Here is a 12,767-nt window from a genome sequence, read left to right as displayed (position 1 = left end):
GGTTTTCGTATTTAAATGAAGTTGCTGAGAGCCATGCAAATGCAAATCAACTGTTGAGCACCGACCTTTTGACTCTCACTCCTGTTGTAGCTGAACCATTTTACCTTCTGTGGTTTTATACAAGAGCTGAGCATGTCCAACGGTTCTGCATCCTTTTGTTTTATACTACAGTTTTCACGGTGTCGATGGAAAGAAAGGTCGAGATTAAACCGCACCTGTTTGAAACTCCCTGCGTCTGGCTGTTCAATCCGAGTGGCCGCTGCATATAGTTTAAGCGAAACCCAACCTCCTTGTTCTTAACGAAGACCTTCTGTGTCCGCAGCGTCTCCACAACAGGCAGCCTTTTTGATGACCTTCCATGTCTTTTGAAAGAAGCTTTCTTGGAGATTGATCTTTCTCGGTCGTGCCAGGTTCCTTCTAAAGCTCTCTACCACCTTGAAAATTACTGCTGGGTTGTCACTTTTGATCATCTTGAACAACAACTCTCTAACCACATCTTCATTGCCCCAGAGAAGTTGCAAGATGTCTCGGCAGAGTTTTCGTTCCATATCCTCAAAAAAGACAAAATCTATGTCTTTTACTTCCTCCCATGTTTTTGGAGCAAGCTTTCTCTGGACAGGTTCGGTGTGCTTCATTTTGTAACCCGCATAGCTAGATCTGTTACTAGACTTATAAATCAATCTCCAAAGAATTTTTTCCACCATAATTCTCCTTTCATCTTCGGTTCCACGTTTGAAACCCATCTTGTTCGCTTCCTTCAAAAATTCTATAGGATCCATTCCTGCCTTAGCATAATCGTCACTCAGGCAGTTTTCATCTGAGTACAAGTCCTCATTAGGAAAAAAAAAGTCTTTCTGATCTTTCTTTTTGTAGACTTAAACATTTTCTTTGGTGGAACAGGATTCTCCAGGTGACGCTTGAATTTTTCCACAATTACTTCTTGTCCTTCTGGGTAATCCAGTAGTGCAATTAAATGCAGTCCAGAGGCAAAGTGGAATGCATCTCTTGCAATACTCTGGAAAATCCGTTCACTTAGCTCTTCTGATATCTCTGAGAGTACGTCCACGTTTAATTCTCCAGTTTTTCTCAAAAGCAAGATCAAAATTTTGCTATGTTATTCCTCAGAAGTTTGTCTGACAGGATGCAGAGTTGGACCGTCTGCGGCCTTTTCAATCACTTCCCACAGAAGTTCGCTGAGAAACTTTCGCTTTTTGTAATCTGGGCTTTGTCCCGGATGAACTTTGTTGGACAATGTTTTTTTTACTTTTGTCCAAAAAGAGACCTGAGTCCTCACATCCATTTCTTTCTGTGGGCTTTTGTCATTCATCTTTACTGAGCTGAGCTAAAACTTCCAAATGAATTTTGTGTTGACTGACTTGTTAACTGATTTGTGTCGACTGATCAGAGAATTAACAATGTAAAATTCTAAATATATTGAAGGGTAATGAAATGTTTATTGAAAAATTAACTACCAAGTCAAATTTTATTTGTTACCTTTAACTACCTTTTACTGGCCTTAATTTGAGCTAATTTAATTTACTACCTTTTACTACCGCGTGGAAACCCTGTTACATGAGCCAAGAAGCTTCTGGCAGTGATTTAATAAATTGCTGAAGCTTGAACTTACATAGAATTTCTGTAAAGTTTTACCACACCTGTAACTTCAAAACAGGTCAGTTTTTGCCTTCTCCAACATTCAAAGCGATTAAGATGAAGTTTTTTTTTTATCAAAGACCTGTGTGTTCACCAGTTGGACTCTCACACCTAGCGTCGCATCACAGTAATGTAATGACAAATGTGACACAATACTGTCTTATGTTTTGTAGTGGAGACATTTTTCTGTCCTCCAGTCAATGAACTGTGTTGTGTGGCACTAGTAGCTCCACCTTAACCATGTGGTACCATTGTTTTTTGGACCTACACTAAATGAATTTATTCAAGGTTCATTCAGGTTTATTCCAGATAAAAAAAAATCTAAATAATATGTAAATAAATGTATATTCAGAATAGCGAAGTCTTTCACAAATAGCCAGTCGGTACCAGTCGGCTGTATGGGCCACTTTTACATTGGGAACAGTCAAAATAGCCTACAAAACTGTACCAACCCATGCTTCTCAGTGGAAACGAGGCATTAGAAGTCCTAACATGGTACTTGGAGCAGGGAGGATAGAAGTGAATAATGAGGCCAGGAAGTGTAGGGCGAAGATGGATGAGAGTAATGAGATGGAGGACAAGAGATGAGGACTGTAGTGACACCCTATGGAGAAATAGGTGGGTGGTATCAAAAGAACGTAGCAAAATGAAAGGTGTTATGTTTTATGCAAGAGAGTCCAGCGCAGCTGCAGATGGTTTCTATAGACACAGAGAGGTAGTATACATATTTTAATATTGTAAAAAACGCACTAATTGTGAGGAATTATTATGAGAAACTGAATTAATTTTGAATACAAAACAAAATCCAGCGTGTAACCTGATGTTTACCTTCATGCTCTTTACATGGTCATGAATGCAACAAGAAATTTTAGTGATACGGTGATGATTAATGATGTGATTTTCCCCGAAATGGCCTCCAAATAATTTGGTCCCCATATAACTTTGAGCCGGGCCTGCAAAGAGGGATAATAAAGCCAAACTACTCTCCTCCTCCTCCTCCCCCTCAGCCCCTCCATGGAAGTTAACCACATGGTACGTAAAGCCATATTCCTAATTTGTAGCGGATTTGGTCCATAGTGCGACTGACACGTGAAGCGGAACCTTCATTGCGAAAGTGTTTCTGCGGGGAATCATTTGAGAAGCAGGAACGGCATTCGTTCCTTTTTCTTTCCCCAACACCCGACGTGACGTAATATGTCCTGTCTTATGGAGCAGGTGAGGGAAGTCTTTAGATTAAGAAGTTTTAACTCTGTGCCTGGCTGTTAATGCAAGGTTTGGACCTTCGTGAACACCAGAAAGGCACCGCCGCCATCGCTGGAAAGTAGTTGCCAAGGTTACAAGCTGTCAACCGACCGGTGGGAATGACTTTGAAGGTTGAAACCGGAAGAAAAGCCCAACATGGCACCAATAAACTTGGAACACTTTAAGGTCACTGCGTCATCCTACTGTATAATTATCGGTGTTGCACGAATATTTTATCACCCCTGCCTTATGAAGTAGCGCTTGTTAAATTTTTTGACAACAATGGCTTTTCTATGTAGTTACTTTTTAAGAAACACGTGCAGTTTTTACTTTCACGTGAATTTGACTCGACATTTCCAGCTCTGTAAACGAGCTGATTTTCCTCTGAAGAAGAAGACCCCATTCTCAGTATGTTCTCCAAAAATCTCGTCTAATTTGAGAGTCTGTGCAACCAGACAGTCTTTTTCACTATGTGGCAACGTACGGGCGGTGTGTTCCCGGATAGGTTCCGTCCAGACACAGTGGGGCCACCACTTCCACACCTCAACCCCCAGAAGAGCCCTTCCTGCTCCCCTCCTATGGATGGTCCTCAAACCTCTGCAGAAGCTTCTGGCTATACTACTGGGCAGGTAGGGAACGGATGCCCGGCTGTATTATTGTTATGTTTTACAAACAAAGGTTTTCTAATATAGGTACAGTCATTTTAAAAAAACAAAAGAAGCGTGTAGTCCTGGCACAGTGTGCTACCAGACAGAATAGATCAAGGGAGGAACTGCAGATCCGACAGAACCTAAAAAAACAGAAATCAGCATCTCTTCATCCCTCAGTCATCTCCTGAGGCTCATATGGTAGAACATTTTATTATTAAGTTTCTTATTGTGCTTTTAATCGACTGTTATGAGTTGATTATTTGCTTATTTAATGTATAATCGTATCAGCCAAAATAATATAAATGGTCATTTAGAGAACAAACCATACTGAGAGATTAACAGTAAATATGTAAATATTTACTACTTTAAAAAGATTTGTTAGGGCTTTCTGTTTGTTTTATTAAGAAATATTGACATATTAATTTAGTGTTCAGTGGTTATTTAATGTATTATTAATCTCAGACACAGACCTGCTGCCAATGGGCGGTTCTAGATGGGGGCCAACGGGGTACAGAAGAAATTACACTCAATAAATGTCTTATGTTAATACTCAGTGGTGGATTTTTTTAACCTTCACAATTTAACTGTAACATTTAATTAAATATTCCAGTGCTGCACTTTCAGCTGTTATATTGAGAGAGGATCAGACTTTCCATCTGCCAGGGATCTGCAGCCTGGATCTCTGCATACACAAGTTGCTCTTTGGCTCACTTAATATATCAAATGTTGAAATATTGCTCTGTTTGTTTTTTTTGTTTCTTTTTTTTTTAAGTGTCCCCATGAAAAAGCACTGACTACCCATAGTGGTAAATTTGGTCTAGAACCAGCCTCCAAACCTAACTCCTTATTTGTATAAATATTTCAGTCATACTCTTTACAGTACCAGAATTTTCACATATTGGAGCCCTGTTTGAGGACACATTTGATTATTAAATTAGGTATAATTATCAGTCACTCAGTACTTGAGCAGTTTACCAAATACTTTTTACAATTGCTTAATTAAATGTGCTTAAGGAGTGTTACTCTGATTGGAGTACAATTTTGGAGTACTCTATGTATGAATGATTGTTTTTTGGATTACTTTTTAAAAACAAAACATTGCCTTAAAATATTATCTATCACTGCAGCAGCCATCCCGCCTAATGGCCGCTGCAGTACACCATGAGAGTAGGGCAACATGTGCCGTGGTGGGCGGCACACACACATATATATATATATATATATATATATATATATATATATATATATATACATATATATATATATCTCACATTGAGATAGATGATGAGATACTTGAGATATATCATCATCATCAGGAGGCAGAGGACTAGTGAGTGTGAGAGCCACTGTCCTGGATGAAACATCCAAGATCCATAAATACATCAAGGACAAAGCCTCAACGGACGATGTGCTCAGCGAATGTCTCAGACAATGGGGAACAGAGGACGAGGTGGAGGAACCATCATGGGAGGAGAAGCCATGATGTACCACCGACAAATAACTGAAGTGGCTGATATCAGGAAATCCTACCAATGGCTGGAGAAAGCTGGACTCAAGGACAGCACAGAGGCCCTCATCCTGGCTGCCCAGGAACAGGCCCTAAACACCAGAGCAATAGAGGCTCAGATCTACCACACCAGACAAGACCCAAGGTGTAGGTTGTGCAAGGAGGCCTCTGAGACAGTCCAGCACATAACAGCAGGGTGCAAGATGCTGGCAGGGAAAGCGTACATGGAACGACATAACCAAGTGGCGGGCATAGTGTACAGGAACATCTGTGCCGAATATGGACTGGAAGCCCCGACATCGAAGTGGGGAACACCCCCAAAGGTGGTGGAGAATGACCGAGCTAAGATCCTGTGGGACTTCCAGATCCAGACAGACAAGATGGTAATGGCGAACCAACCGGACATTGTGGTGGTGGATAAAGAACAGAGGAAAGCCTTTGTGGTGGATGTAGCAATACCAAGTGACCACAACATCAGGAAAAAGGAGCAGGAGAAACTGGAGAAATACCAGGGCCTCAGAGAGGAACTGGAGAAGGCCTGGAAGGTGAAGACCACATATACATATATATATATATATAGAGAGAGAGAGAGAGAGAGAGAGAGAGAGAGAGAGAGAGAGAGAGAGAGAGAGAGAGAGAGAGAGAGAGAGAGAGAGAGAGAGAGAGAGAGAGAGAGAGAGAGAGAGAGAGAGAGAGAGAGAGTAGGCATAGGTGGACGCCTCCACGGGTCCACCTCTGCCTACTGGATTATTTCAGTGGAGATTTCAAACTGTGGCAGGAAGCCGGAGTGCCCGGAGAGAAACCTGCAAACAGGAAACCTGTCAAATCTTTTTACCTTTTGCCCCTTAAATTTAAATTAGACATGTTTGGTCCCAGTCACATTTCTCCAGCCTCAAAATGGTTACTAATTAGGTCTTCTAGGATGTTTTTCTTCTTCCGATGTTAATATTTTTAGCTCCTGTTGAGAAAATAAATTTAAATTAAAGCTCCGCGGAGCCTCAAGCGGCCCTCGCAGCTAGCGCTGCTCCGGCCTATAGCCACCGCGGGGGTACCAGCACCGCCACCCGCCCGCCACCGCCGACGCTCGCGCGCCCTCATCCACGCTATCCGCTTTTACGGCTTCGGCAGAGCTCCCTGGCGATGAACCAAAAATCTGGAGCACATCGGGCCATGTAGAGAGGAGATACAGCTGTTTGATTAACCTAGGGGGCGCAGTGGAGTCAAATCACAATTAAACTCTATTGGGCTCCTTAGAGGTTCACAAGTGTCACTCATACAATGTCTGGTGCAAATCGGATGATGCGTTTGTGAATACGAGACGAACGTATGCATATTACGAGGGACAGCCATTTTGCCACGCCCCCACGGGTCAGTAGAGTTCATCATCAATGAGTTCATCATCAATAAGTTCATCATCATTTCATTTTATGTCAGTCTGCACAGGATTAAACCCATATGAATTAGACTGTAAGACATACATTTGAAAAAACATGTTACTTCCTTTCGGAAGTGGGTGGGGCAAAGGTGACGTCATCAATCGACCACCTAACTGTGATGAGGGGTGGTCTGTAGTCAGATATAGGAAGTCTGATGCAGCTGTGACCTTCTATGTGGAAGTTATTGCATCTTGATGTTTCATGGCGAATAGTCAAAGTTTGGGACTTAGCCACGCCCACATGCTTTGACATAGAAAAATTCCTACGATAACTTTTCATCTTTAATGTCTCAAGTCTCTGCTGACTGAGTTTGAAGTCTCTATCTCAAAAGCTGCAGGAGGAGATAGATCAGATGCGATGTCTATGAAAAAGAGGAAATGGCTGATTTTGATCCAAAATGGCCGACTTCCTGTTGGGTTTGCACCATGGCTCCAAGAGACTTTTTTGTAGGTCCTGACATGATACACATGTGTACCAAGTTTCATAATTCTAGGTTAAAGCATGGCTTGGGGCTGATCATTTAAAAATTTCTAGGGGGCGCTGTAGAGAAATTAGGCCACGCCCATCAACGACTGTTATGGATTCCTGTTCGGGGATGGATAAGGATGCATCCTAGTGAGTTTGGTGCAGCTGGGCTGAACGATGTGGAATCTAGAGCCAAACGTATGGCGGCGGCGTTACCTCTGCTTCGCCGCGGTCCCACGGCCACGCCCTCTACAGAAGACTCTTGGCGCTTTAAAGCAAGTGACACTAACATGTTATCTGTCATCCAACACAGAATCATGTTGATTAGGTGCAGTGAGCCAGAAAGGCAGCTTTCCATGGAATAAAAAGCACTTCATGTTCTGAGGGGGCGGGGCTTAGATGACGTCAGACTATGACAACATAGGATCGGCAGGCATCCCACCAGGATCAGTCATGTCAAGTTTGGTGCAGCTGGCCTCAAAATTGTGGAATCCACAGCCAAACGTAAGGACACGGCGTTTAGGGTCACTTCGCCACGCCGCCACGCCCACCTGCTGGATTCAAATGAGCTTGGCTTGGAATCCTCAACACACCAACATGTTTTCTGTCTGTGGACACAGTTTCACCTCGATTAGGTCAAAGGGGTCAGATAGCGACCGTTCAGCGTAAAAAATGACACTTCCTGTTCTCAGGGGGCGTGGCCTAAGTAACGTCATCATTTGACCGTTGGGTATTGTAGAGCATCCCATGATGATCAATCACTGAAAGTTTGGTGCTTCTATGAGTTTTTTTCAAAGAGTTATAACAGTTTGATGTTTCATGGCGAATCGGTGACCTTTGACCCCCAGAAAGACCCCTTCAGCAAGCCCGAAAACGCAAACCTACGATAACTTTGGATCGGCCATGCCTTTTGAACGATCTGACCGAGTTTCAAGCCGATCGATCGAAATCCCTAGGAGGAGTTAGATCAAATGCGAACCCTGTAAACGGCCAAAATCGGGTCAAAATCGGAGCTTCAATCCAAAATGGCCGACATTCTGTGATACTTGCACTATGACATTAATTGTAAATTCAGAGTGTCTTGGGGAGCTCTACAAGTGTACCAAGTTTCAAGTCTCTACGATAAAGTAAGTGAATAGGAAAGGGTCCTTTGAAAGTTGGTAGGTGGCGCCATTGAGACGTTTCTCTTGCGATTTTTCCGGGGACCTTAAAATACGTAATTTTCACGCAGACCTGATGCGTCCGCCAAGTTTGGTGAGTTTTTGAATATGATAAAGCCCCCTAAAAGCCAATTTATTTGGCGGAAGCATAATAATAATAATAATTAAAGCTCCGCGGAGCCTCAAGCGGCCCTCGCAGCCAAGCGCCGCTCAAGCCTATAGCCACCGCGGATGTTCCAGCACCGCCTCCCGCCGGCCACCGCCGACGCTCGCGCGCCGTCCTCCATGCGATCCGCTTCGATGTCTTCGGCAGCGTTCACTGGCCATGCACCCAAAATCTGGAGCAGATTGGGCCATGTGGCAAGGAGATACAGCTGTTTGATTAACCTAGGGGGCGCAGTGGAGTCAAATTGCAATTAAACTGTATTGGGCTCCTCAGAGGTTCACAAGTTTCACTCATAAAAAGTCAGGTGCAAATAGGATGATGCGTTTGTGAATAAGAGACGATCGTATGCATATGGCGAGGGACAGCCATTTTGCCACTCCCCCACGGGTCTGTAGGCATTGACAGAGTTCATCATCATCTCATGTTATGTCAGTGTGCACAGGGTTGGAATCCATGACACACCAACATGTTTTAGAGTGTAAAAGTAAGACATACAGTATAAAAAACAGGTGACTTCCTGTCGGAAGTGGGCGGGGCTAAGGTGATGTCATCAATCGACCACCTAACTGTGATGAGGGCTGGTCTATAATGAGACATAGAAAGTCTGTTGCAGCTGTGACCTGGCATTAGGAAGTAATTTCACATTCATGTTTCATGATGTATATTCAAAGTTTGGGACTTAGCCACGCCCCCACGGGTCAGTAGAGTTCATCACGGCAGAGTTCATCATCATTTCATTTCATGTCAGTCTGCACAGGATGAAACCCATAAGAATTAGAGAGTAAAAGTAAGACATACAATTGAAGAAAGAGGTTACTTCCTGTCGGAAGTGTGCGGGGCTAGGGTGATGTCATCAATCGACCACCTAACTATGATGAAGGCTGGTCTATAATGAGACATAGAAAGTCTGATGCAGCTGTGACCTGGCATTTGGAAGTTATTTCACATTCATGTTTCATGCTGTATAGTCAAAGTTTGGGACTTAGCCACGCCCCCACGGGTCAGTCGAGTTCATCATGGGAGAGTTCATCATCATATCATGTCATGTCAGCCTACACCGGATGAAACCCATATGACTTAGAGAGTAAAAGTAAGACATACAATAGAAAAAACAGGCGACTTCCTGTCGGAAGTGGGCGGGGTTAAGGTGATGTCATCAACTGACCATCTCAATGTGATGAGGGGTGGTCTGTAGTCAGATATAGGAAGTCTGATGCAGCTGTGACCTTCTATGTGGAAGTTATTGCATCTTGATGTTTCATGGCGAATAGTCAAAGTTTGGGACTTAGCCACGCCCACATGCTTTGACATAGAAAAATTCCTACGATAACTTTTCATCTTTAATGTCTCAAGTCTCTGCTGACTGAGTTTGAAGTCTCTATCTCAAAAGCTGCAGGAGGAGATAGATCAGATGCGATGTCTATGAAAAAGAGGAAATGGCTGATTTTGATCCAAAATGGCCGACTTCCTGTTGGGTTTGCACCATGGCTCCAAGAGACTTTTTTGTAGGTCCTGACATGATACACATGTGTACCAAGTTTCATAATTCTAGGTTAAAGCATGGCTTGGGGCTGATCATTTAAAAATTTCTAGGGGGCGCTGTAGAGAAATTAGGCCACGCCCATCAACGACTGTTATGGATTCCTGTTCGGGGATGGATAAGGATGCATCCTAGTGAGTTTGGTGCAGCTGGGCTGAACGATGTGGAATCTAGAGCCAAACGTATGGCGGCGGCGTTACCTCTGCTTCGCCGCGGTCCCACGGCCACGCCCTCTACAGAAGACTCTTGGCGCTTTAAAGCAAGTGAGACCAACATGTTATCTGTCATCCAACACAGAATCATGTTGATTAGGTGCAGTGAGCCAGAAAGGCAGCTTTCCATGGAAAAAAAAGCACTTCCTGTTCTGAGGGGGCGGGGCTTAGATGACGTCAGACTATGACAACATAGGATCGTAGGGGACCCTACCAGGATCACTCATGTCAAGTTTGGTGCAGCTGGCCTCAAAATTGTGGAATCCACAGCCAAACGTAAGGACACGGCGTTTAGGGTCACTTCGCCACGCCGCCACGCCCACCTGCTGGATTCAAATGAGCTTGGCTTGGAATCCTCAACACACCAACATGTTTTCTGTCTGTGGACACAGTTTCACCTCGATTAGGTCAAAGGGGTCAGATAGCGACCGTTCAGCGTAAAAAATGACACTTCCTGTTCTCAGGGGGCGTGGCCTAAGTGACGTCATCATTTGACCGTTGGGTATTGTAGAGCATCCCATGATGATCAATCACTGAAAGTTTGGTGCTTCTATGAGTTTTTTTCAAAGAGTTATAACAGTTTGATGTTTCATGGCGAATCGGTGACCTTTGACCCCCGGAAAGACCCCTTCAGCAAGCCCGAAAACGCAAACCTACGATAACTTTGGATCGGCCATGCCTTATGAACGATCTGACCGAGTTTGAAGCCGATCGATCGAAATCCCTAGGACAAGTTCGATCAAATGCGAACCCTGCAAACGCCCAAAATCGGGTCAAAATCGGAACTTTAATCCAAAATGGCCGACAATCTGTGATACTTGCACTATGACATTAATTGTAAATTCAGAGTGTTTTGGGGAGCTGTACAAGTGTACCAAGTTTCAAGTCTCTACGATAAAGTAAGTGAATAGGAAAGGGTCTTTTGAAAGTTGCTAGGTGGCGCCCTTGAGCCGTTTCTTGTGCGATTTTTCTGGGGACCTTAAAATACGAAATTTTTCACCGGGCTCTATGCCCCCGCCACGTTTGGTGAGTTTTTGAATATGATAAAGCCCCCAAAAAGCCCCCTAAAAAGGGTGGCAGAATCGTAATAATAACTAGCGCTGCTCCGGCCTATAGCCACCGCGGGGGTACCAGCACCGCCACCCGCCCGCCACCGCCGACGCTCGCGCGCCCTCATCCACGCTATCCGCTTTTACGGCTTCGGCAGAGCTCCCTGGCGATGAACCAAAAATCTGGAGCACATCGGGCCATGTAGAGAGGAGATACAGCCGTTTGATTAACCTAGGGGGCGCAGTGGAGTCAAATCACAATTAAACTGTATTGGGCTCCTTAGAGGTTCACAAGTGTCACTCATACAATGTCTGGTGCAAATCGGATGATGCGTTTGTGAATACGAGACGAACGTATGCATATTACGAGGGACAGCCATTTTGCCACGCCCCCACGGGTCAGTAGAGTTCATCATCAATGAGTTCATCATCAATAAGTTCATCATCATTTCATTTTATGTCAGTCTGCACAGGATTAAACCCATATGAATTAGACTGTAAGACATACATTTGAAAAAACATGTTACTTCCTTTCGGAAGTGGGCGGGGCAAAGGTGACGTAATCAATCGACCACCTAACTGTGATGAGGGCTTATCTATAATGAGACATAGAAAGTCTGATGCAGCTCTGACCTGGCATTTGGAAGTTATTTCACATTCATGTTTCATGGTGTATAGTCAAAGTTTGGGACTTAGCCACGCCCACACGTGTCAGTAGAGTTCATCATGGGAGAGTTCATCATCATGTCATTTCATGTCAGCCTGCACAGGATGAAACCCATATGACTTAGAGAGTAAAAGTAAGACATACAATAGAAAAAACAGGTGACTTCCTGTCGGAAGTGGGCGGGGTTAAGGTGATGTCATCAACTGACCATCTCAATGTGATGAGGGGTGGTCTGTAGTCAGATATAGGAAGTCTGATGCAGCTGTGACCTTCTATGTGGAAGTTATTGCATCTTGATGTTTCATGGCGAATAGTCAAAGTTTGGGACTTAGCCACGCCCACATGCTTTGACATAGAAAAATTCCTACGATAACTTTTCATCTTTAATGTCTCAAGTCTCTGCTGACTGAGTTTGAAGTCTGTATCTCAAAAGCTGCAGGAGGAGATAGATCAGATGCGATGTCTATGAAAAAGAGGAAATGGCTGATTTTGATCCAAAATGGCCGACTTCCTGTTGGGTTTGCACCATGGCTCCAAGAGACTTTTTTGTAGGTCCTGACATGATACACATGTGTACCAAGTTTCATAATTCTAGGTTAAAGCATGGCTTGGGGCTGATCATTTAAAAATTTCTAGGGGGCGCTGTAGAGAAATTAGGCCACGCCCATCAACGACTGTTATGGATTCCTGTTCGGGGATGGATAAGGATGCATCCTAGTGAGGTTGGTGCAGCTGGGCTGAACGATGTGGAATGTAGAGCCAAACGTATGGCGGCGGCGTTACCTCTGCTTCGCCGCGGTCCCACGGCCACGCCCTCTACAGAAGACTCTTGGCGCTTTAAAGCAAGTGAGACTAACATGTTATCTGTCATCCAACACAGAATCATGTTGATTAGGTGCAGTGAGCCAGAAAGGCAGCTTTCCATGGAAAAAAAAGCACTTCCTGTTCTGAGGGGGCGGGGCTTAGATGACGTCAGACTATGACAACATAGGATCGTAGGGGACCCTACCAGGATCACTC

The 12,767-nt window shown here is 44.1% G+C and overlaps 1 protein-coding gene across 2 annotated transcripts in view; it reads left to right on the top strand.

Annotated features, from left to right (window-relative positions):
• The first annotated feature begins 2,810 nt into the window (after window positions 1-2,810).
• Window positions 2,811-12,767, top strand: part of oma1 (OMA1 zinc metallopeptidase) — a 40,980-nt gene continuing 31,023 nt past the window's right edge. The window contains exons 1-2 of one of the 2 annotated variants that reach the window (XM_014992538.2): window positions 3,180-3,303; window positions 3,401-3,524. In XM_014992538.2, coding sequence (XP_014848024.2) covers window positions 3,478-3,524 — 47 coding nt within the window. In that variant the 5' untranslated portion in view covers window positions 3,180-3,303; window positions 3,401-3,477. Of the gene's footprint in view, window positions 3,525-12,767 lie in introns of both variants that reach the window. The other variant, XM_014992530.2, reaches the window with a different exon arrangement.

Source organism: Poecilia mexicana, unplaced genomic scaffold (genome assembly GCF_051168715.1).
Source record: "Poecilia mexicana isolate PSO_F unplaced genomic scaffold, ASM5116871v1 scaffold_4, whole genome shotgun sequence".
In the NCBI taxonomy this organism is placed as follows: domain Eukaryota; kingdom Metazoa; phylum Chordata; class Actinopteri; order Cyprinodontiformes; family Poeciliidae; genus Poecilia; species Poecilia mexicana.
The sequence above is the reverse complement of the archived record's forward strand: the minus strand, read 5'-3'. Positions and strand labels throughout refer to the sequence as shown.